At 40.6% G+C, this 21445-nt stretch overlaps 2 protein-coding genes across 2 annotated transcripts; one reads left to right on the forward strand and one right to left on the reverse strand.

Annotated features, from left to right (window-relative positions):
* Window positions 1–1364: 1364 nt before the first annotated feature.
* pnpla2 (patatin-like phospholipase domain containing 2) lies at window positions 1365–8835 on the reverse strand. Its single transcript, XM_026175737.1, has 9 exons — window positions 8012–8835; window positions 7129–7361; window positions 6620–6685; window positions 5585–5794; window positions 5380–5440; window positions 4802–5005; window positions 3646–3778; window positions 3229–3351; window positions 1365–2685 (listed from the first exon to the last, which is right to left on the reverse strand). The coding sequence occupies exons 1-9, from the start codon at window positions 8196–8198 to the stop codon at window positions 2358–2360; spliced, it is 1545 nt and encodes a 514-aa protein (XP_026031522.1). The 5' UTR covers window positions 8199–8835; the 3' UTR covers window positions 1365–2357.
* Window positions 8836–10401: 1566 nt separating this feature from the next.
* On the forward strand, window positions 10402–21415 carry pidd1 (p53-induced death domain protein 1). Its single transcript, XM_026175738.1, has 15 exons — window positions 10402–11716; window positions 11897–12310; window positions 12422–12574; window positions 12689–12740; window positions 12860–13061; window positions 14178–14327; window positions 14440–14613; window positions 14697–14844; window positions 14932–15067; window positions 15150–15300; window positions 15461–15584; window positions 16544–16659; window positions 18572–18679; window positions 18877–19073; window positions 20150–21415. The coding sequence occupies exons 1-15, from the start codon at window positions 11140–11142 to the stop codon at window positions 20382–20384; spliced, it is 2937 nt and encodes a 978-aa protein (XP_026031523.1). The 5' UTR covers window positions 10402–11139; the 3' UTR covers window positions 20385–21415.
* Window positions 21416–21445: the final 30 nt, after the last annotated feature.

Here is a 21445-nt window from a genome sequence, read left to right on the forward strand (position 1 = left end):
ATGGGGGGGATATTCAAATACTCCTCTAACCAAAACAACAATAAAAGCTCCTCAATTTGACCCAAAAAACAAACTCCTTTTTTTGTACTGCAATAATTTAACATATTTTAAATTAAATCAGAATCAGAAAGACTTTATTTATCCCCAAGGGGCAATTAAGATACAACAGAGCAGCATGACGTTAAAGATAAGGACAGGGCATAAACAGGCAATAAGAATGAGTTGATAAATACACAGAATATACAGTATATACACAGTTTTAGAATTAAAGTGACTGAATAAGTGAATGCACTGCTGTGTTATGTTAGTAACTCAAGAAGAACTCAAGAGTCATGCACTTTCATGCAAATATAATGGAAAAGGGGGATAAAAAGTAAAATATATATTCTTGATACTAACAAGAATGTATTTTGTTTGCATATGTAATATATTATCTGTCCAGAGGATACAATATATATCACTTGGATTAATTGTTTTCTGTATGGCATTTTCAGTCTCTTACCACAGACACAGTCACAGACTAGACTGTAAGCTGCACAGATTCTGTGGCTGTAAAACAAACCCAAATCATCACCACTCCACTCCTGATCTAATCTGAGATTGTCTTATAAGTCTTGGCTTTTTTTTTTCAGATACAAATGTCATGGTCCTTTTAGAGAGAAGAGCATTTCTCCTGAGAAAACACGTCATACTTATTTAGTCTTTTTTAATTGTTCTCTCATGAACTTAAACATTTAACATGCTAACTGAGGTCTGTCTAGTCTGAGATGTAGCTCTTAGTTTTTCATAGTTTCTCTGAGCACTTCACAGTCTGATGTTGGAGTGAATTTGCTTGAGTTTCTCAATAGCTACTAGCAAACAGGGAAATTGTGGCAGCTTTTCTTTTGTCCTAACATGGCATTGTCCATGTTAGGACACTATTTATGTTACCCTTTTAGTTGCTGTCCAACTGTATCCTGCTGTGTTATTTTGTCCTTGTTCATTTCACTGCGGTATTTTTCAAAGTCTGCCATGATCCCTGAGTCATTATTTGGTCACTGCCTGGCATGTGTTACGTTTTTCTTCTTTTCATTGTCAGCTACAGGTTTACAGGCTAATGTGAGAAGAGGAATATGAAGACACAAATATTGATCATCACTTTATTTCACAATCACAAACATACATCCCTGGGGCAGGGATAGCTCAGTAGGTAAAGTGGTCGCCCCATGATCGGAAGGTCGGCGGTTCGAATCCACCTAACGGCTACCCTGAGGTACCCCTGAGCAAGGTACCGTCCCTACACACTGCTTAGTGGGCTGCCCACTGCTTCACTGAGTGAATGGGTCAAATGCAGAGAAAAACAAGTAATTTCCCCATGGGGATCAATAAAGTATCCATTATTATATTTTTCTCTGAAACATTTTTTTGTTTTACATCATTTGGCACTCATTTTGCAATTATTTCATTGAAGGTTAAGGCACAGCATGGGAGTAGATCACACAGTTAAAGATGCAGCACACAGTGCAAGAAGAATTTTAACAAGTAGGTTGTAACCTACGAACAAAAGGCACAGTCAGATTAATGGGACTTCATAAAAAAAAAAAAATCACATTTTTGATTTATGCACTAAACATGTAGCAACAAATCAAATCTGTCAACATTCAATGCTAAATATTTAAAGTCATTTATAAAAAGCTTCAACTTACATCTAAATAAATCAAGATGATCAAAAAATATATACGTGATTTGGAAAAAGTAAAGCACTTTTGTATTTTTCATATAAATAATTGTTAATACATAAGGCATTGCCATTAAAATGAACCAAGAAACATAAAGTGTTGTCTTTCACACTATGCATTGACACTTGCATCACATAAATGGAGTAGGTACGTGTACTAAACAGACTGGTTCATCAGTCGTTTTGCCCTCTGTGTAGCAAAAGTTACTTAAAGCTCATGACTGGATACAGAAGGAAAACTCTGATTAACTACTGGTCAGCACTCCACCAAAAACATAAACACACACCTATTTTAACCGTGCAACCTCAAGTGCTCATTCTTTGTTTCCAACATCCTGTAATTCAAGTCTGTACATGACTGAGCACATGTGCTAAGTTTAAATGCACTTCTATAGACATACGATCATGATGTGTGTATGGCCTTACAATAGTTGAGCAAAAACCTCAGTTCAGTGTCATGCACTGGTCCAAAGGCATTTAATACAAAGTTAAGTGTAAATATGTGAAACAATTAAAATTTCCAACCATTAGAAAATGGGGACGATCATATTAGAAAGATCTTCTTTCAGCCGAAAATACCTTAACATGAGGAAGAAGACAGATCTTTAAATCTGATTTGATGTTCTCTCTATCAGCACTCTTAGCAGCTACTGGTAGTTCCAGAGTTAGCATCATTTGGAAGATTAAGACAACCTGTGTGCATTGTGAGACCTTCAGAGGAAAGGTCAGAGGAAAGGTCAGTAGCAGAGCTGTTATCTGGTGACATCATTCCAGTTTTGAAGGAGCCTTGCAGATCCATGTTGATACAGAGCACATCTGAAAGCAGCTGCCTCTTGTAGTTTTCCAGACGCATGAAGACATCCTGGACTGAAGAGCTCCTCCCGTTCACCCAAGTGGGAAACAGGCTTGGGGAGCTGAAGTGGGATGGGATGGACTTGTAGTGGTGCAGCTCCAGTTGGCAGAACAACCTAGTATTCATGAGAAGTATTTACCAGCATGAATATGGAGTAAGCTGTAACTGTGTGATTTTGTGTTATTAAATCAGGTTTAGATACAAAAAAAAAACATTTTTATGACAACGAATCAAATGCAGATGTGTGAACGAGGAGAGGGAATCTGCAGTTAGCGGCTCTGCTTCACTTTCAAATTATCATATAGATCCTAAAACCTCACTGTAGATCATCTTCTGTGAACTACACGGCAGGTAGCTACAGCAACCAAATGATACTGTTGCTCTGTAACTGCTGGATGTGTCAACACGGTCAATTTATCAGACAGAACAGGGATTTTTAGTCGCTACTTGTTTCTGCTGCCCCCAACAGGATCACATAACCAGTTACTGTAGGTTTAACCCAGTTGAAATTCAGCCCTGTTCATTCACTGTATGAAGCAGATCCAGTTTTGGGGTTTATCAACATGGCATCATAATGACAGGCGTTGTAAATATGTGGCATAAATGGATGGCAGAAACAGTAAGTCAAAGCTTTGTGTAACTGCAGGGCTAAACCTACCTGGCAGATACACTGCGGGACAAGCTTCTGGAGGTCTGGCGAAGAAAACACTGTAGGATTTTCAATAACTGTTCTTGAATCCACACCACATCTTCCTGTACATCTGGCAGCCACTCCAAAAGTCTACACAAGGGACAAACGATTATTAGTCACCAGAGGACATAGTCGCCAGAATCAAAATCAGAATACTTTATTAATCCCTGAGGAAATTATAAGGTTACAGTTGCTCCCAGACAGTAAGAGCAGTAACTGACTGAACCAACTTAAATAATACTATAAATATTGCAGTAATAGTAAAATGGTGCTAAGATCGATTTTCACTGTATGCACTCTAAGTGAAATACAGTTTAAAGGTAATTAGTTCAATAAAAGGGACTACATGTACAAACAGACAGACGTAATGAAGTCCTATAGCACCTGAGAGTCAAGGACATAGCAGACTCCAGGGTGAGAGTGTAGGGAAGCATCATGGCTGTGGCCATCCTGACAGGAAGCAGGTTGCTTAGCGACTGCGCCAGGCTCCTCCTCTCCATGCAGGCCTCGACCAGAGCTGCAGAGGGAGGCAGAGAGACAGAATTACCCTCCTCTGTGCAAAACTACAAAGAAACTGTACACAAGTTCTATCTTATGACATATCAAATCGATTTTTTTCGGTACAGGGAAGATTGTGTACTTTATTTTCCCACAAGACTTGCAGTGACGTAAAGGTTTGAGCACTTTTACTCTGAATTTGTGCTGTGACTATTATAGTTAGCAGAAAATTTGCTGATTTCCAAAAGATGAACCATGCTCTTTTTAATTTTAAACTAAGATAAGGGTTTTATAAAACAACTGGCACTAGAATAATCACCTCTCAGTTTTATGCCTTTACCCATGGGTTAGAGGTGCAGTTCATATCCAAGTCTGCCCTGATTTGACCTTTAGCAATTTTATCATTTTAGACATTTGTATAAATGTTGTACGAATTCTTCATTAACAAAAAAACCCCAAAAACCCAAATGTTTGTTGTGAGGTCACAGTGACATTTAAACACAGAGAGTTCCTCCATAAGTTCAATTTAAAGAATTCACTCCAGGTATTCCTGAGATATGACACAAGACGTCTAGTCACAAAAACATAAAGATCTTGGCCATTGCTGCCTCTTTTCTGGAAAAAGAGTAGCAGGCAAAATGTTTACAAAGGTCTCAGGACTTTAGTTAGATTTACAAGGCTTCACAAGGATCGAAAAACTCAGCTGGCTACATAAAGGCTTACAAGCTGTGATTTCTCCTAAAGAGAGTTTTAATATGAACCAACTGTGCAAGATGCTAAAAACTTTGTTTGAAACTGGGAGAAATGGAACAAAAAAGCAACATTGCTTAACATTTTAAACATTAAGTCCTTGCATTATTGTTCACAGTGACAAATATTTTAAAGATTATTAAAGGAGTTTTAAATTGTTTTTAATCTCTAGATATATTTATCCACTACCCAGGCAGATGCTGCTTTCAGTTTACACTAAAAGGTTCCATTTCTTGCTTTGTCACAGTGTACCAACTTTTCAACTCAGTCTGTACCTTCGGCATCATGTTACCTTTGTGCAGAGCGGGAGGAAGGTACTCAATGATCTGCTCGTCGAAAGAGGCGCAGGCATAAACCTCCAATGCTGTCTCTTCCACCTGGGACTTTTCTTTGTCTTCACTTTTATTTGCGTCCTCCTCTTCACTGACTTCCTCATTTTCTTCTTTGTTAGTTAGTAGTGATCTGTCTGTATAAATTCGGTGGAGATTAAGCAATCCTGAAAAGAAGAGAAAATACCAGAGTAACTCATTTAATCTGGGACCATCTGTCAGAGTCATTTCTTAATAAAATAAATAACTTAACGAGTTCATAATGTTTAAAATACTTGTGTTGCTAAGTGTCACCTTAGTAAACTCATGCTTTGAGTTACATAAAGCTAACGACTAACGATAACGGCTAAGAGACGCCAAATCACAGGAAAAATCAGTCTATTGATTTGATCACATAGTCATCGGAAGCACAAGCAGTGATAGTATATCTGGCTGATAATGTTTGTACATATCTCAGAGCCAGGGGACAAAAGATCAATTCGACTTGTCAGTACCAATCAGAAGAAGCTTTGAAGTAAGTTGGCAGATCAACAACCCTTACCATTTCTCTTTAAAAAATGCAGCGCGTCCGTGTATCCCTGTTTACACATGGCCTTCATTACCTGCACTCAAAACAAACACATAGAGTTATCTCACATGAGTCAGAGAGGTCCACTGAGTTCACTCACTGAGCCAATCAATTTGTCGGCAGCTGTGTGTGTATCTCTATGTGCATAGATCCGGAAGGCTGTAATCAAGCTACATACCATTGGATCTGGAGGAAAAAGTGCTCTGGAGACTCTGTAGAGGTTTTTGAGAGTGAACTTGATGCTTGTGTTGGTGAAGCGAAGCTCGTGCATGTTGGTCGAGGTGTCTCGGGGGCAGATGTCGCTCTCTCCTGAGAACGGGGACACGGTGATGGTGTTTTTTAGCTCGTACTGAGGGAGGTTGTCTGAGATTCCTCCATCAACGTATCGCTACACGAATAAAGAAAAAAAACCATCAGAAAATCTACAGAAAGTAACACGTGATTGACTTTAAAGGACTCGTGTCCTTACAGCATTTCCTAAACAGGATGATGATAGCAATGACATAAAATCCCGTGTATTGACTAATCTGTGTTTTTATTGAAGTGGAGGCATGGCAGAGGTTTCACACTGTGTCAACAGATAAGATGTGGATGACATCAGCCATCTGAACTTGAGCCACTGAGGGTTAAGAGAGTTAGAACGGACTAACTTTCAAAGCCTGTGTCTGCACCATCATATTTGGCTCTGCTACTCTCTAATTTTGGTCACAAGCTCTGCATACAAACAAGAGCACGTGAGCTCCAAACAAACCATCACAAAGGCCACGGCGAGCAGTTGGGAACGCTGGTATTGCTCAATGATGTTTCCCAGAAAAAAAACCTTTGTTCTAGAAACATGGCCAGCAAAACTTCCCCCTTTAGTGTGAGATCTGCGACAAACACTAACTCTGCAGGAATTTTATAATCATTGTTTCCAAGCACATGCCATTCAGAGCAAACACATTCTCAGGGAAGGGAGGCCCCTGACAGGAGCACTTACAGAAAGAAGAAAAACTGCCAAAAGTCACAGCAAAGCACAATAGAAGGAAACACGATGTGTAATTCAAGCAAAGCAGCAAAACGGACTCGCCATGACATGTTTTAAACATGCTGTGCTTCTATATTCCAACATTTAATATCTTCTTAGGGAAAGATTTAATTAAATATTCCAAAAGCAGGAACATGAGATTAAAAGAAAGGTGCACAGGTGCCAGATAAGAGTACATTTACTTACTACTCCTTGCAGTGTGGGAGGAATGATGCCACAGTACACTGGGATGTAGGCACTGCAGACACACGCCTGATTTGGAAAAGAAATAATAAGAAACAACGTCTGATTAATAATTGTAAAAGGAAATACAGTTCTTTGACTGCTGGAGATTTTCTGATTGATTTAAATCAAATCAAGCAGACTGCAGCTAAATAATACTCTCAGCACATAAACGCTGTGATATCAGAAATTATTATTATTGTTTTTCTGGTCTTAAAGGATATTTTATAATAACATTAACTGAATTTTTTTTTTAAAAACTAGGGCTGCAGCTTGTAACTTTTATTATTACAATATAACAACCTACACAACAATTCAAGCACAACATATCAGAAAATGGTGAAAACATTGTGTGTCATAGTCCAATGTAGCATCTGCATATCATTTGTTTTGCCTCAATAACAAAGGAGCTGCAGTGGAGATGAATATTATGTTGCAGCAAGCCTGCTGATCAAAGTATTAACACTGCATACCTGCACCACTTCCTCCTTGTTGTTGAACTGGGTCACCAGGACGTTTTCTCCATCTGTAACTCGGGTGAGAGAGATTCCCAGCCTCCCACTGGCTCGATGGTGGCAATCAGCTGGCAGAGTGCGTCGCAGCATGTGTCGCACGATCTTCACCAGGTTAAAGGAAGGATGCATCGGCCCGAGGAACCGCTTTCTCGCGTCTTTGGCAACCTCAATGATGCTTGCACCAGCCTCTCCTGTGAAACAGGGAAACAGACATTGGCGTCTGGGAACTGTTGTGCACTTTATGACAGAAAGTTTTGGTGCTTTTGTTGCAGCGAGACAGGTTAATGGACATCAGTGTAACACACACACACACACACACACACACACACACACACACACACACACACACACATATATATATATATATATATATATATATATATATATATATATATATATATATATATATATATGCTTTTAATATATATATAATTAAAAGCATGCCAAATTTTAGCAATACTCCAATATTACATTCATAGTACTTGGGAAGGTCGTGTAGTATACAACAAAATAGACACAAATACATTCACAATCGGTTTTTACATGCACAGCATCAGATAAGGGGACTTGCTCGGGTAACAGGCGATACATTTAAAGCAAGAATTAGAAGATTGATGACAATCCTGTTACAAAACATCCTCTCTTCCTCAGAAGATGGTTATCACTTTTGAGTTGCACCACTGAGCTGATGAGCGTGAGGATGGCCTCAATGCCACTCTGTTTCAATTTCATGCTACATCATTTTCTTATCCCGCTCATTTCAAGCTATAACGCATAGTTACATGCAATAACTCCTACATAGTACTCGAGCTTAGTAATCTAAGACCCAAAAGATACTTGCCGAGACATACTCCAGTGACCAGAGCAGTGGCGGTGAGAGCTCCAGCAGATGCACCGTATATGTGCCGGGCGTTCTGGACCAGAAAGGGAGCCTGCTCCTGCAGGCAGCTAGCCACGCCAATGTGGTAGATACCAAGGAAGCCGCAGCCGGCGAAAGAGATGTTCCACGGGGAGTCCAGTGGAAACATCCTGCCAGGGCGGTCCACAGCTGTGGACTCCAGTGGGGCTAAGGTCGCTGGAACACGATACGACTGAGTTTACGCAGATACCAACTTATAAAAACTTGCTAACAGTCTGCTTCTAGAGCCTGTTCATAACTTAATGTCGGTCTCCTGTTTTGGTTAAGCCTAAGTCAGATTTTCCGTTGCAGGTAGCGCCGAAACAGTCAGACTGTTTAAAAATGCCTTCACGGTAAAAAGTAAGAAAGCTGTAATTACAAGCAGCCCTGGACTGGTTAATATACCGACGCAGTAGACCACGGGGACTTGTTGTGATTTCATGAAGTACTGGCGTGAGGAGGGCGTAGAGCGAACCCGGCTGGCCAATCATCAACGACACCGCAAATTCTAGTTCACCAATCACAATCGAGAAAGATACTAAAGCGACCAATCACACTCTGCGTTGTTGAAACACCCGGAAAGTCACAGAGCGGTCACACGCGTCTTCTCTGACAGCTGTCAAAAGTTCGTCCCCAGACGGAGCAAGGCGTTTTGTTTTGTCCTTTCTATATTTGTCTATCTGTTTATGTTTTTTCGTTGTCAGGAAAACATGTCCTGACAACTATGAGGATTTTCTTCAACGATTGGTGTTATCGCTCGGAAGGTGTATTGATTTCCTGTTATGCAATATTGGCAAAATAAACCAGATTATCCCCCCCCCCCCCCCCCCCTCACCACCACCACCACCACCCATACACACACACACACACACACACACACACACACACACACACACACACATACCTCCCGCGCGTATCGCCACAAAATAGTAAACATTGGTACAAGTTGAAATGGTAGTAGGGTTTCGCAACATACAGTAATGAAGTCCCAAATCTCTTGCGCCTGAAGTACACCCAGCAATAACACTGAAATGTTTTTCTGCAACACTTCACAGAAATAGATTGCAAATAGTCACTGCTGTGGGAACTGATTCAGATTCTGTTCGGGACACCATATTTCTTCCATAAGAAAGCCACTAAAAAACAACAACAAAAGAATACAGGAGGTGACACTTTTTTCTGACCGAGCATTATGTTCTGCTCACTCTGACTCTACCACCTTTGACCTTCGGCATAATTTATCTTAGTCAAACAAATACTTTTACACTTTAAAGCAAATTTTCCACTATGACCTTTTGACATAATTTCCTCATCGACATATTGATTTCTGGACTTATCACTGAACAAATGGACAACACAGTTAAAAACAAGTAGCACGTTTGAGGACGAATGATGACAGTATAGAAGCTAAAGGTCTTCTAGAGCTATTTTCTATATAAAAAAAAATATTTATTTATAAACATACATATATATTAAATATCATATGTTATGGCTGTTTTGTGTATGCCAGAATAACTGCAGACTGAAAATATTACTTTTAAGTAACATTTGTCAGTAAGTTAAAAGTAACAATTTTGGTATGTGTATAATTTATATGAATATGTTAACTGTAAGTTAATGCAAATATTAAATCAGGAACTCAATGCATTAGGCATGTATACATGGTCAAGACAACGTGCTCTTCAAACCAAGCATGAGAATTAGGAATAAAGGTGATTTAAATAACTTCAAAAGCGCACGGTTGTTGGGGCCAGACAGGCATGCCTGAGTAATTCAGAAACTGTTGATCTGCTGGGTTTTTTCCACAGGCCATCCTGGGGCTTACAGAGAATAGTCTGAAAATAAGAAAATATCCAGTGATCTGGGTGAAAATGTCATTTTGATACCAGAGGTCAAGAAAGAATGGCCATACCACTTTGATCTGATATGAAGGCAAAAATAGCTCAAATACTTAAGCTAAGGTATATATACGAGCATCTCTGAAAAATACAAGAACGCTTGGATCCATTGGAGGTATCAAAGATTCAGGCTAGTGGTGGTGTAAAGTTGTATGGGATTTTGTCTTAGGACACTTTGGGCTCCTTACTACCAACTGAGCATCATTTAAACACCACAGCCTGCTGATGGAATCTTTCAGCAGGATAACACACCATGCCACAAAGCTCAAATCATCTCAAACTGGTTTCTTAAACATGACAATGAGTTCACTGTACTCAAATTACCTCCACAGTCACTGGTAATTTTACCAATTTAAAAAAATAATTTTACAATTATTTCATTAATCGTATCATTACGTTCGCGTTTAAAATTGTTCATAGCATGAAACATCTGAAAATAATGTTTATGGGTGGACATAAACATAAACATAAACATAAACATACATACATACATCATCACATTATAGCCTACAGCAATAAAATGATCTCAACAGCGCCGCCCGATGGACAAAGGGGGACTAACATCACTGCACACGTTGCTAAAACGACAGTCCCGCTCTCTGCTGAAACTTTGGCGGCGCCACCATCAAGGCGCTCGTTGTGATACACAAGAGCTACCGAAGGGGCGGGCTTCTAGAATTAAACGGAAAATGTCGATTTGACTCCTCCTATCTTCCGTCGCCAGATCTTGTGAACAAAACAAACGAAAAACAGTGACGCAGAGCCCTCTTTTTAAAAAACAATCTGGTTTCCGGAAGTAGCGATAAAGAGTTAAGAAACCAGACTCCTTTGTTACACGTTAGTAATCTAATAACGTTGCATTAAGTCGTACACAGCTCTGGTTAATTAAAGCGAATACTAAGAGCTCCACCGTAGTGAGCGGATATTTTTTAATTAGCATTTTTGTTCTTAATTATAGCTATGGCCATAACTAATAACGTTTAGCTTCGTAGTGGTTAGATTAAACTAATTCAGAACTTGTGCCACACATAAACCGTTCGTCCCTTCTCATGGGAGCCTCTTAGCTCCGTCTGGGTGTAATGACATGACCTGAACATAACAAATGTTATGCGGGGAGAAATTCTCAGGAAAGTACTGGGCGAGGGGCAAGTCAGCTAACAGACTGTGTGTTCAATGGACAGAGGCAGCGAAGACGACGCGCCTCCCGATGAAGATTGTGGATGCCATGCAGCCAGCACGGAAGACGGAGAGGTGGAGGTTACACCTGCATGCAGCCTTTCAGGTGGAGTTGCAGAAATTTTGGCCCACGGAATCTGGGGACTTTTGAATCAGGAACAGGAGAGGATGGCTGGCCCCACTATGTTTGGAGAGCAGGGAGATGTTGTTGATCCCCCCTCTGTGTCTCCCATCAGCCTTATGGATACCTGTGCTCCCTCCATATCCACCCTTCCCTCCTGCTCATACTCCTCCAGCCGTCACACCGACTTTTCCTCCTCATCTTCTTCTCCCTTGTCCTTGTCTCCACCCTTGCCTCCTTCCGTGGAGCTTTCAGCTGTGTTGACTGATACAAGATTGACCCTGGATGTGTACCGGGGAGGTGCAGCTGCATTGCCCCTCCTTTGGGAGTCCATCCCGGGGCAGCTGAAGGGCCTTCAGTACCTGAGGCTGGGCTCTGAGGAAAAAGCAGGGCTGGATGGTGCACTGGATGTCCTGTCCCATCTGACAAAGCTACGATCACTGGCTATTCGGGGTACTTTTTTCATAAATTTATTTCAGTGTCATCTGCTTGTCACCATACTTGTTTCATTGCATTTTAGTTGTTGCCTTTAGTTAAGTTAAACTATGTAATACTGTGTCATAGAATGATAATTCTTCTGTGATTCTCTGTCTTTTTCTTTTGCTCTAATTGCATTTTTCTTTCTAACTAAAGGACACTGTTTACATGACTCAAGGGGTGACCCCCTGCCTGGCCTCCTCACCACCTTACCAGCATCTGTTTCCTTACTTTCCCATCTGGTGCACCTGGATCTCTCCTTCAACCAGCTCTCCTGTTTACCATCCTGTCTGCTTAGCCTTTCCATGTTGTCCTCGTTGCTCCTCTGTCACAACCACCTCTCGGCTTTGCCCTCTGATATAAGCCAGCTTTCCTCCCTCACCTACCTCTCCCTCCTGGGGAATGAGCTGGTGTCTCTCCCCCCGGGTCTGGGTCAACTGAAAGCACTACAGACTCTGGATGTGTCAAATAACCTCCTCCAGGAGCTACCTGACGAAATTGGTTCACTGGAGGAGCTTGTTAAGCTGGAATTGTCCCAGAACAAGCTAAAGCAGCTACCAGAGAGCATGGGTAAGGGCATATGGGTGAGTGGGTGTGTCTAGTGAAAAATCACTTAATGTAAGATAAATTGGTTCCGGAGCAATTCAAAAAGAGTAACATTGTCTTTTTTTTGTTGCCCAGGTTCTCTCCTTTCACTCAGGGAACTTGTCATCTACAGCAATGACCTCCGTCTGATCCCACTCTGTCTGAACAAACTGCCTCTGCTTAAAATAGACGTTCGTGACAATCCCCTGGGACGACCTCCAACTCCTCCTCCTCTCTCTCCTACACCTGGTGAACAGAGAAAAACAGGAGCTTAAAATCGATTAGAGCTCAATGTATTTTGATCCTGAACATGCAGTGCTGAACTTTGTTTTTAGCATATTAACTGTGTTTTATTCTCACCAGATGAAGCAGAAACAAAACTCCCAGAACTGCACATTGGGTTTAATCAGCACAGGTACAGTGTCACTCATAGCAGGCTCATATTTTCTCATTCTTTGAAATAATACCGTTAGTTAAATTGATACAAGCTATATTTTAAAAAAAAAAAGGTTTGATGCTCCTTTTGCTCTTTAGTTTCTGCATTTCGTCTGCCGGGTGTCACGTGTTCCTCCCAGGGGGGGCTGAGCTGGTGTTCCCCCCAGGATGCATAGTGACAGCCACAAAACTGGCCTGGGCCGAGAAGAGGCCACAGCGAAAGTGGGTACAGCTGGAGGAGCATGAGATCCTTCTTAGTCATCTGCTGGAACTTCGTCCTCATGGAGTCACATTTTTAAAGGTATTTTAAAGCGTATAGGAACACTCCATAACTATTTAGTTATCATGATTTGGTAGTTTGTGATTTGCGGCTGTGGAGAAACCGAACTTTACCTCTGTTTACATATTTGTTTAGAACCTTAGTTATTTACGCACTCGGGTAAACATGACCAACCTAGTTCTTTTGTAATATTAGTTATACAGTCATCAGCCACTTTATTCGTTTCACCTTGTTAGTACCAGGTTTGACCCCCTGCCTTAATTCTTCATGGCATACATTCAGCACAGTGTTATACATTTTGGTACAAATTGACACAATAGCATCACACAGTTGCTGCAGATTTGTTGGCTGCACATCGATGATTCGAATCTCCCGCTCCACCACATCCTAAAGATGCTCTACTGGATTTAGATCTGGTGACTGTGGAGGCCATTTGAGTACAGTGAGTTCTTTGTCATATCCAAGAAACCAGTTGCTGGAAGCAGGAATCAGAAAATTGGTACACTGTGTTCATAAAGAGATTAGTCAGCAGTAAGACTTATGTAGGCTGTGGTGTTCAAATGATGCTTACTTGGTAGTAAGATGCCCAAAGTTTACCAAGAAAAGACTTCCCAAAAAACTCATCAGACCAGGCAATGTTTTTCCAGTTGTATTCTCAGTTTCCTGTTCTTAGCTGTGAGGTGTGGCACCTGATGTGGTCTTCCACTGCTGCTAACCATCTGCTTCAAGGTTTAATGTGTTGTTCATTCAGAGATGTTCTTCTGCATACTTGGTTGTAATGAGTAGATATTTGAATTACTGTTTCCTTCATATCAGCTCAAAGGAGTGTGGCTGTTCTCCTCTGGCCTCTGATATCAGTAAGGGATTGAGCAGGTGTACCTAATGAAGTGGCTGGTGAATGTATGTATCAAACCCTGGGCCATTTCTCTATGTTTGTTTGCACGTTAGGTTAGCAGGTGCCATAGGTGTGGATGTGAGGTAGATAATGGGCTTAAAATGCACAAAATAAAGCACTGTATGAATGTGTGAATGTGACTAGTAACTTGAGTGGTTTCCATCAAATATTTGCTATTTCCTATCTGTTTCTTTCTTGCACTTGCATGAGATAAATGCATCTCACCTCTAAAATGCTTACAGCCTGTTGAGGTATGTGTGCCATATCACCGGACGAAAAGAAAGGAGGTGGTGGTGCGGACGTTTGATGGACAGTCATGGAGTACTTTGCCCACTGAGCTAAGGAGAGGAAGTGAGAGCCATAGCAGTCACCCTGGGGGACGTCCAGCCAGGGTAACCCATAAAACATGCTACTGCAAATGGATATTATTACAATTATTTTTTTGTCTTGGACAAACAGTATTACTATATTAGTGGTGAAACTGGCTTCTTTTTGTACCTTTAGCTGGCATGCTGCTCAGTGAACCACTTTTCTTGGTTTATGGCCGTGTCTCGCCCAGTAAAGGACAGCTGCTCTGTCACACCAGCCGGAGGCTTACTGGTGTCAAGTGCTGATCCTGGAGTAAAGCTTCACTTTCCTCCGGATTCCACAGTGGAGACTCGCACCATCACTTTACAGGTCAGCTAGCAGCAGTACCTACACATGATTGACATCACTGTTCTTGTCTGGTCTGCAAGACTTTGGTGTTTCCTGATTTGCAGGTGTTGCAGGTGTCTATGTCAGACGTGCAGGCGCTGTGCGGTGATCCTCAGGCCAGAGTCAGCCCCCTGCTTTGTCTCTCCCAGACTCCCAGCATGCATTTTCTACAGCCAATCAAAGTTCAGATTCCCCTGCCATCTGGTGTCACCGGTACATTAGGCCCTCCTGATGCTCACACATGTGTGTAATAACACATTAAATTAGTGTATATTAATGTTTTTCTCCCTTTCTTTGCAGGCCATACAGTTGATATGTCCTGTTTGCATCTGCTCCATGGAGATCCCACTGCCCAAACCTGGACTGACATCACAGCACAAGTCTCTCTCTATGTTACCCATTTGTATGCCATTTTCTACATTACGCATTTCTCCTGGTAAGGGTCAGCTCTATATCACCATAAAGCACTTTTGAAATGTAATTTACAGTGTAGGATTATAATGTGTGTACCACTACAGGTACTGGCTCTGGTATACTACACAGCGCTGCGTCAGTGGGGCGGTCAGGAAGATCTACCAGAGGTTAAAACAGTTCAAAGTCCAGTTCCTGGTCCTCCAGAGGAAAACTGATCCTTCACAGGTTCTGCTGCAGTGCTTACCTTCTAACAAGGTTTGTGGTGATTTTTTTTTTCCTGTGTTGTCACTGTGCACAGAGTCAGCCACTGTAGGTGGTGTCATAGCCTTGGTAGTGTATGACTTTGAACTGATTTGTTTCTGGTGTAAACTGCATGCTCAGGTGCTGAGCAATGGTTGTGGTGTTTCCTGCACAGGTAGAGAGCAGAATGCAGTCTTTGACAGAACAATATGATGGACCCCAGCCTTCAGACCTGTGTGACCTGCTGGAAGGAGAGCAGTTCTTTGCTGGCTTTGAAAGAGGCTTAGAAATCAGCACAGGTATGAAGCCTTAGAGAAACTTGTTTGAGGTTGATTTGGAGTTTTTATCAAATCTACTGTACTGATCACATGGTCGCCACTGCTCACACAGTGAGCTTAACTGGCAACCCTGATACAGATAAGTGGAAGAAGATGGATGGATGGTGTTTTTATATCATTAGTGAACAGAGCAGACTATACCATTATGGCATTTTCTCCTCTGAACTGTATTGTCAGCCAGGGTAACCAATCTAAGGGAGAAATCCCGTCGTCCTTCAGCACGTGTGGGGTGAAGTTGCCAGATATAGGAATCACAACCAAAATTTACATAATATTTGCAGCACATTCATAGATAACTATGTAATCAGATCAAAAAGCTTCATTTCTATGTTGCAATGGTTTCAGACTCAATATTTCATAGTTTGTTTTGGGCTTGGGTTAGGTCCTCTGTTCACTGTTTCACCTTCTGTGTGCATTTATTCTTCTCCTCTGCTCCCCTCCCTGCTTGTCACAGTGAAACAGACACATAGGAGCAAAGAAGGGGAGAAGAGGAACAGTTAAAACATGGCTCAAAATAACACAACCTATTTTGTTGCTGTAAAAAATTTTTTACCACCAAAGCGCTAAACCTTTTTAAATGTTTTGTTTGTGATGACATTTTCATTAACTTAAAGGTTACTTTTCCCCAGGAATACAATGTCGCTGTGTTTTGGAAATCGCGATTTGAAAATTAACTACTAGATTTGCACACGATAAACAGGACAAAGGTCATTTTAAAGGAGAATCAATTATCTTCTTGGACAAAAATTAAATATGTGTTTAAACCTATACAGATGATTCTTTTAAGGATTTAATCAATGCCAGGAGAAGGACTTTAGCTTGTTTGTCTTTTCTTCCGAGGTCTTATGATGTGCGGTTGTGTAATGATTGGCCTGACATAACTTTTTGTCTCACACTGATATTTCCCTGTTTTTTTCCAGATAGACCAGACTGTGTGGGGGGAAGACTCTGTTTCGAGTTTTACTCCAGCCTGAAGAATCTGAAGGAAGTTTATATCTGTTCAGCACAGGGTCAGAAGGGACCAGTGAGGGGGCAGGTAAGTCATAGACCCCCACCCCCCCACCACCACCACCACCATGCACACACTGTCTGCTTTATATTTAACTAGGAAAGCACATTTTTTTTAACTCACAGGCTTGCATGCAAATATGGTATATAAGAAAAAAACGGACTTTTCACAGTATAAATGAGCTTGAAGGTCACATCTGTGAAAGTGCCATCATGCACTTTATCCTTTAACATGCTTGTGCAGCAATTTCTACATGATGGGACCAGATGTGACCTACACTATTTTACAGGTTAAAACAATTCTATAATATTTACTGCTGTGATTTTTGTGATCCTGTCTTAGTGGTGTTGATTCAGTCCTGTGGTTTCTTTTTATTGTATTTTAGCTCATCATTTTCCTGTATGCTACATTGGAGCTGGAAAAAAATATTAGTTGCACCTTTCAAAACACTGCAGGTCCAGTCCTGGTAGCTCAGAATTGAATCAAAACTTGTGGTCAAGAGTTTTAGTCTATAGCAAAAGCTGAACACTTAATGTGAGGTATGGATTTTTAAGATAGCACAACATTACATACATAGACCCCACATACCTTTAAATCTGTTGGTTTAAAAAAATGTGTGGAAGCACATGGGAATTGATATAATTTCTCTATGAATGGCCTCAGAAGACCCCACTCTGTTAAAAGTAGACAGCTGAATGACCTTACCTTTGGGGAGACGAAGGTAAAGTAAATACTAAAAAAGATACACATTCTCTTGAGGCATATATCATCTTCTCAGTACTTCTCAGATGTCCCATGGCTTAGTTCAGAGATAATAAATCTCTTTTCACATGTTTTCTTTAGAGCAACATGAAGCCAAAGATAGCAAGAAAGTAGTTATCCCCAAATGTGTGTGGGAGGTGAGGTGTGCCTGATTTGCTTCACTGATATCTATCTGTGTGTCCTTTGTGCCAGGTACCTATTTAGGTGGACCTATAAATCCAAATTTTAAGCCTGACAGCTGAGATTTGTCAGAAGACTACACTTTCTTTAAAAATGGTTCTTTTACAGCTTGTACCTTCCTAGGATACCTAAAACAGTTGATTGAAAACTAATGAAATTCTCTGTTGCAATTGCTCACCATTAGAATATTAGATATTGGTGGTCTCTCTCCCATTATTTCCTAATGGATGTAGTGCAGTTTTTATGGAAAGGGGAATAAAAAGGAAAAAGCCTTCTGTTTTAGTTCCTTCTAGTAAACTCACTGGTGCTTCCTGTGTGCTTGTATATGTCTGGATAATGTCTGTTATGAGTAAGATATCCAAGGAGAAGACTTGTGCTCCTCGCATGGTGAATAAGAGAACATTTTTAACAGAGGCATCTATGTGGAGAACTGGTTTATTGACAAAGATCTGTCCTCGTCAGCTTTACTCTGTGGAGCTCACATGGGAATGCCGTAGTACCCTACTCAATCTTTACTGGCAACCCAACGAACATCAGTCTGGAACTGCAAGCGTGTTAGACAGAGAATTACACACTTCACCCACTTCACAATGATAATAAAGAATCGCATCAGTTTCGGCGTGGCAATAAAGAAACTCTTCCTCGCTGCCCTGCGGTGTGCTTGCTCCATTATTTGAGGGCAATTTTGGTTTAACTCAATAAACCGTGGACCCTGGGCTATCAATTTAAAGGAATTGTTATTCTAAACTGGAAACAGTGTAATCCAGCCTGTTTTTCCAAGGAACCACAGAGCGACCAACAACATAAAACTGTTCTCAGGGCCTGATATATAATACTTCTTGCCCAATGGAGTTTGTGTCTAAAGGAGATTAATTCCTAATAAATGTTCTTGTTGATTATAATGAATCACATTTAAAAAGGTAAATGTGCTTTCTGTGTTTTATGGTTAAACAGGTTTTGGACAACACTGATAATATGCTCTGCACCTCTGTTACAGGTGTCCTTTTATAGAGGGGAGATTCCCAGCAACCTGCCAGAGGAAGTAGCCAGAAAGAGGAAAGGACTCGACAGCCAGTGGCTTACAACTTTACCTCTAAGACTTCCTGTCAGTTGAAGAGATGGATCCTATTTTATTCTTATCTTAAAAGATGTTATTGCATGTAAAATGTTCTGTCTATATACATTATTATTAGTTTCTAAACTAGACTCTTGTTAGTACAGAAAAACGTTTTCTAAGCATTATTTCAGAGGAGGCTTTCTCCCTATGCTCTAAAGGGACCACTTTCTTTATTGTTCTTGTAGGCTCTAAACTCAGAGAACACTTTCATCATGGAGGAGGTCGAGTATCCTCCTCTGAACCTGGGTGACCCTGAGAGTGGCTACCTGACAGAAGCCAACCTGCTGTCCATCTCTCTTCAGATAGCACAAGACTGGCGTGTTATTGGCCTCAATCTGGGCTTGAGCTATCAAGAACTGGAACGCATCCAGTACAAGAACAGGTAGGACTGAACAATCATGTTCACTTAGAATTACTTAAGTGAAGACATTTGGCTTTTCCACGTGGAAGCTGCACATTTCAGTCGAGCTTGAAGGTGTTGATTTTAAATCAGTAATGTCAAATACATTTTTTTATGTTTTATGAACCTCCAAATAAGTCAGTAACTACTCTCAACTTTTAGGTGAGTGAATGAAGTGATAATCAGTGGTGCTCAAAAATACCCCTGAATGACAGAGTAGGAAATTCACTAGAGGGTTACCCAAGCAACCTCATTCTGAAATCTCTGTGATGTGTTCTGAGTGGATAGTTTTCTATGCAAAAGAAGTGTGTGTGAAAACATTACTCACTCTATCTATCTATCTATCTATCTATCTATCTATCTATCTATCTATCTATCTATCTATCTATCTATCTATCTATCTATCTATCTATCTATCTATCTATCTATCTATCTATCTATCTATCTATCTATCTATCTATCTATCTATCTATCTCAAATTCTTGTTAATAATATATGAATAATTTGGTAATGGGTGCCATATAAAAAATAAATATGTCAAACTAAGTCATTTACATTTTTAGCCAAGAGAGAGGTAAAAAAAAGAAAAGGAGGAAAGTACATTTGTTGAGTGAGTGATCACACATCATGGCACAGTCAAAGCTTTGCCAGGAACAAGATGGCGTGAGATGTATGTAACAGGAGGAAAATTCCCGGAGTGGGAGAGACATGCTAGTGAATTTTGATTGTTTTAATCTGCACTGCCATCACGAAGCCATCTGGGACACTGCAGGAGATTACACACAGGCTGATGCTCATCTGGCCCTCCCCCTTCTCCTCGTGTTCAGAAACCCTCTATTGATTCATCCTGGAGGTGGAAGAAAAACGCATTATGTATATGTATGTGTGTGTGCGTGTGTGTGTGTTTTTGCATTTGTGTGTAGGATTTTAATGTACGAATCTATTCACATTTTAATACTAATGTGCGTTAGATATAACAGGTATAACAGTAGGAGATTAGAGAGTTTACTGTGGGATTTGAACATATATTTCAGTGGTGTGTTTTCCTTCGCTACCAGGGACAATCTGGGTGCCTTGGTCCTGGACATGCTGTTTCACTGGGCCCGGGCGCAGAAGAACGAAGCACCCGGGGCAGTATCTCGGCTGGTGGCTGCTATGATCGAGAGCGGCAGGAGAGACCTGGCCGAAGAGATCGAGGACATTGTCAACATAGGAAAGAGAAAGTACACAGAGTCTTTGAGGAGAGTAGGTCTGGAAGCAGAGAGCTCCTCTCTGGGTGAAAAACAGCAGTAGATGAGCCCATGCTGGACACAGATGGCTGACTTACACTTGAGTGACCTGCTTGTTTACCGTGGGCCTCCACTATCTTGTTCTGTTGTCATCAACTGCAGAAGTGCACAATCATGATAACCGGCTATGTGCTGGTGGCACCTTTCATAAGCTCAACAGAGGAACAGGTAAAATGGATTTACTGTGTAATGGCCTATACCTTGTTTTTAACAAACCAACCCCCCAAGTATGTAAGCATCTAAAGCAGGGATGTTGAGCTCATTGTACCTGATGGCCATGCACAATCGACTTTGATCTTCATTTAAGTCATTTAATTATTTAATTTATTTTATTTAATGAATCTATTACCTTGGTGTAAAATGAAGGAACATGTGTTAGGAATAGTAGGAAGAGATGCTCAAAACGTAATAAAATGCAGTTAAAAGTCATAATTTTATGACCTCCTTAACATTTTCCAAAGCTGTCCAGCGGGTTGGATTGGAGTCTTTGCTGGGCAGATTTTGCCCCCTAGGCCTTATGTTTGACAGTCCTGATCAAAATCATCTTAAACTTTTGACTCCATATCTCAAATCTTTAACTTTTTATATATTTGTTTTCTTTAGCACTTTATAAATGTGTCTCATTCATTTAAAAAAACATCTCATTATTTCAAACCATAATTTCACTATAATTTTGAAAGAACATTTCATGTTTTTGATTCAGAATCAAATTATAATAACAAACTATAATTATTTTTGAAATATACCAATGACTGGATCTATTAATGTTGTTTTTTTTTTAATTTCTGGTACCTGTTCAGACAGCAAACAGCTCTGAGACCTGTGAGAGCATGTTACAGGACTGCACTAAAACTGCAAACATAAGCCATTTTTACAGCTGATTACATTTCCTCCTTGTGTGCCTTTGGTCACTGAATAATCAGTTTAGCTGCAGCACAATCTCAGTATGATATGAGGACGTTAGAGCTTTGTAATGTATGAATGTACACTTTTTTAATATGTCTTATAAGTAAAACTGGGATATAATTTTTTGTACTTGTCAGCTGTTTTTCTTTCTTTGGTCGT

The sequence above is a fragment of the Astatotilapia calliptera genome, chromosome 7 (assembly GCF_900246225.1).
Source record: "Astatotilapia calliptera chromosome 7, fAstCal1.2, whole genome shotgun sequence".
In the NCBI taxonomy this organism is placed as follows: Eukaryota; Metazoa; Chordata; class Actinopteri; order Cichliformes; family Cichlidae; genus Astatotilapia; species Astatotilapia calliptera.

Coding starts and splice junctions, on each gene's coding strand:
- pnpla2 (XM_026175737.1), bottom strand. CDS start 8,198: ATGTTTCCACTGGACTCCCCGTGGAACATCTCTTTCGCCGGCTGCGGC. Junction 6,686..7,128: donor ACAAGGAGGAAGTGGTGCAG/GTATGCAGTGTT, acceptor TTTCCAAATCAG/GCGTGTGTCTGCAGTGCCTA. Junction 5,006..5,379: donor GCATTTTTTAAAGAGAAATG/GTAAGGGTTGTT, acceptor TCTTCTTTTCAG/GATTGCTTAATCTCCACCGA.
- pidd1 (XM_026175738.1), top strand. CDS start 11,140: ATGGACAGAGGCAGCGAAGACGACGCGCCTCCCGATGAAGATTGTGGA. Junction 12,741..12,859: donor ATTGGGTTTAATCAGCACAG/GTACAGTGTCAC, acceptor TTTGCTCTTTAG/TTTCTGCATTTCGTCTGCCG. Junction 15,068..15,149: donor TACATTACGCATTTCTCCTG/GTAAGGGTCAGC, acceptor GTACCACTACAG/GTACTGGCTCTGGTATACTA.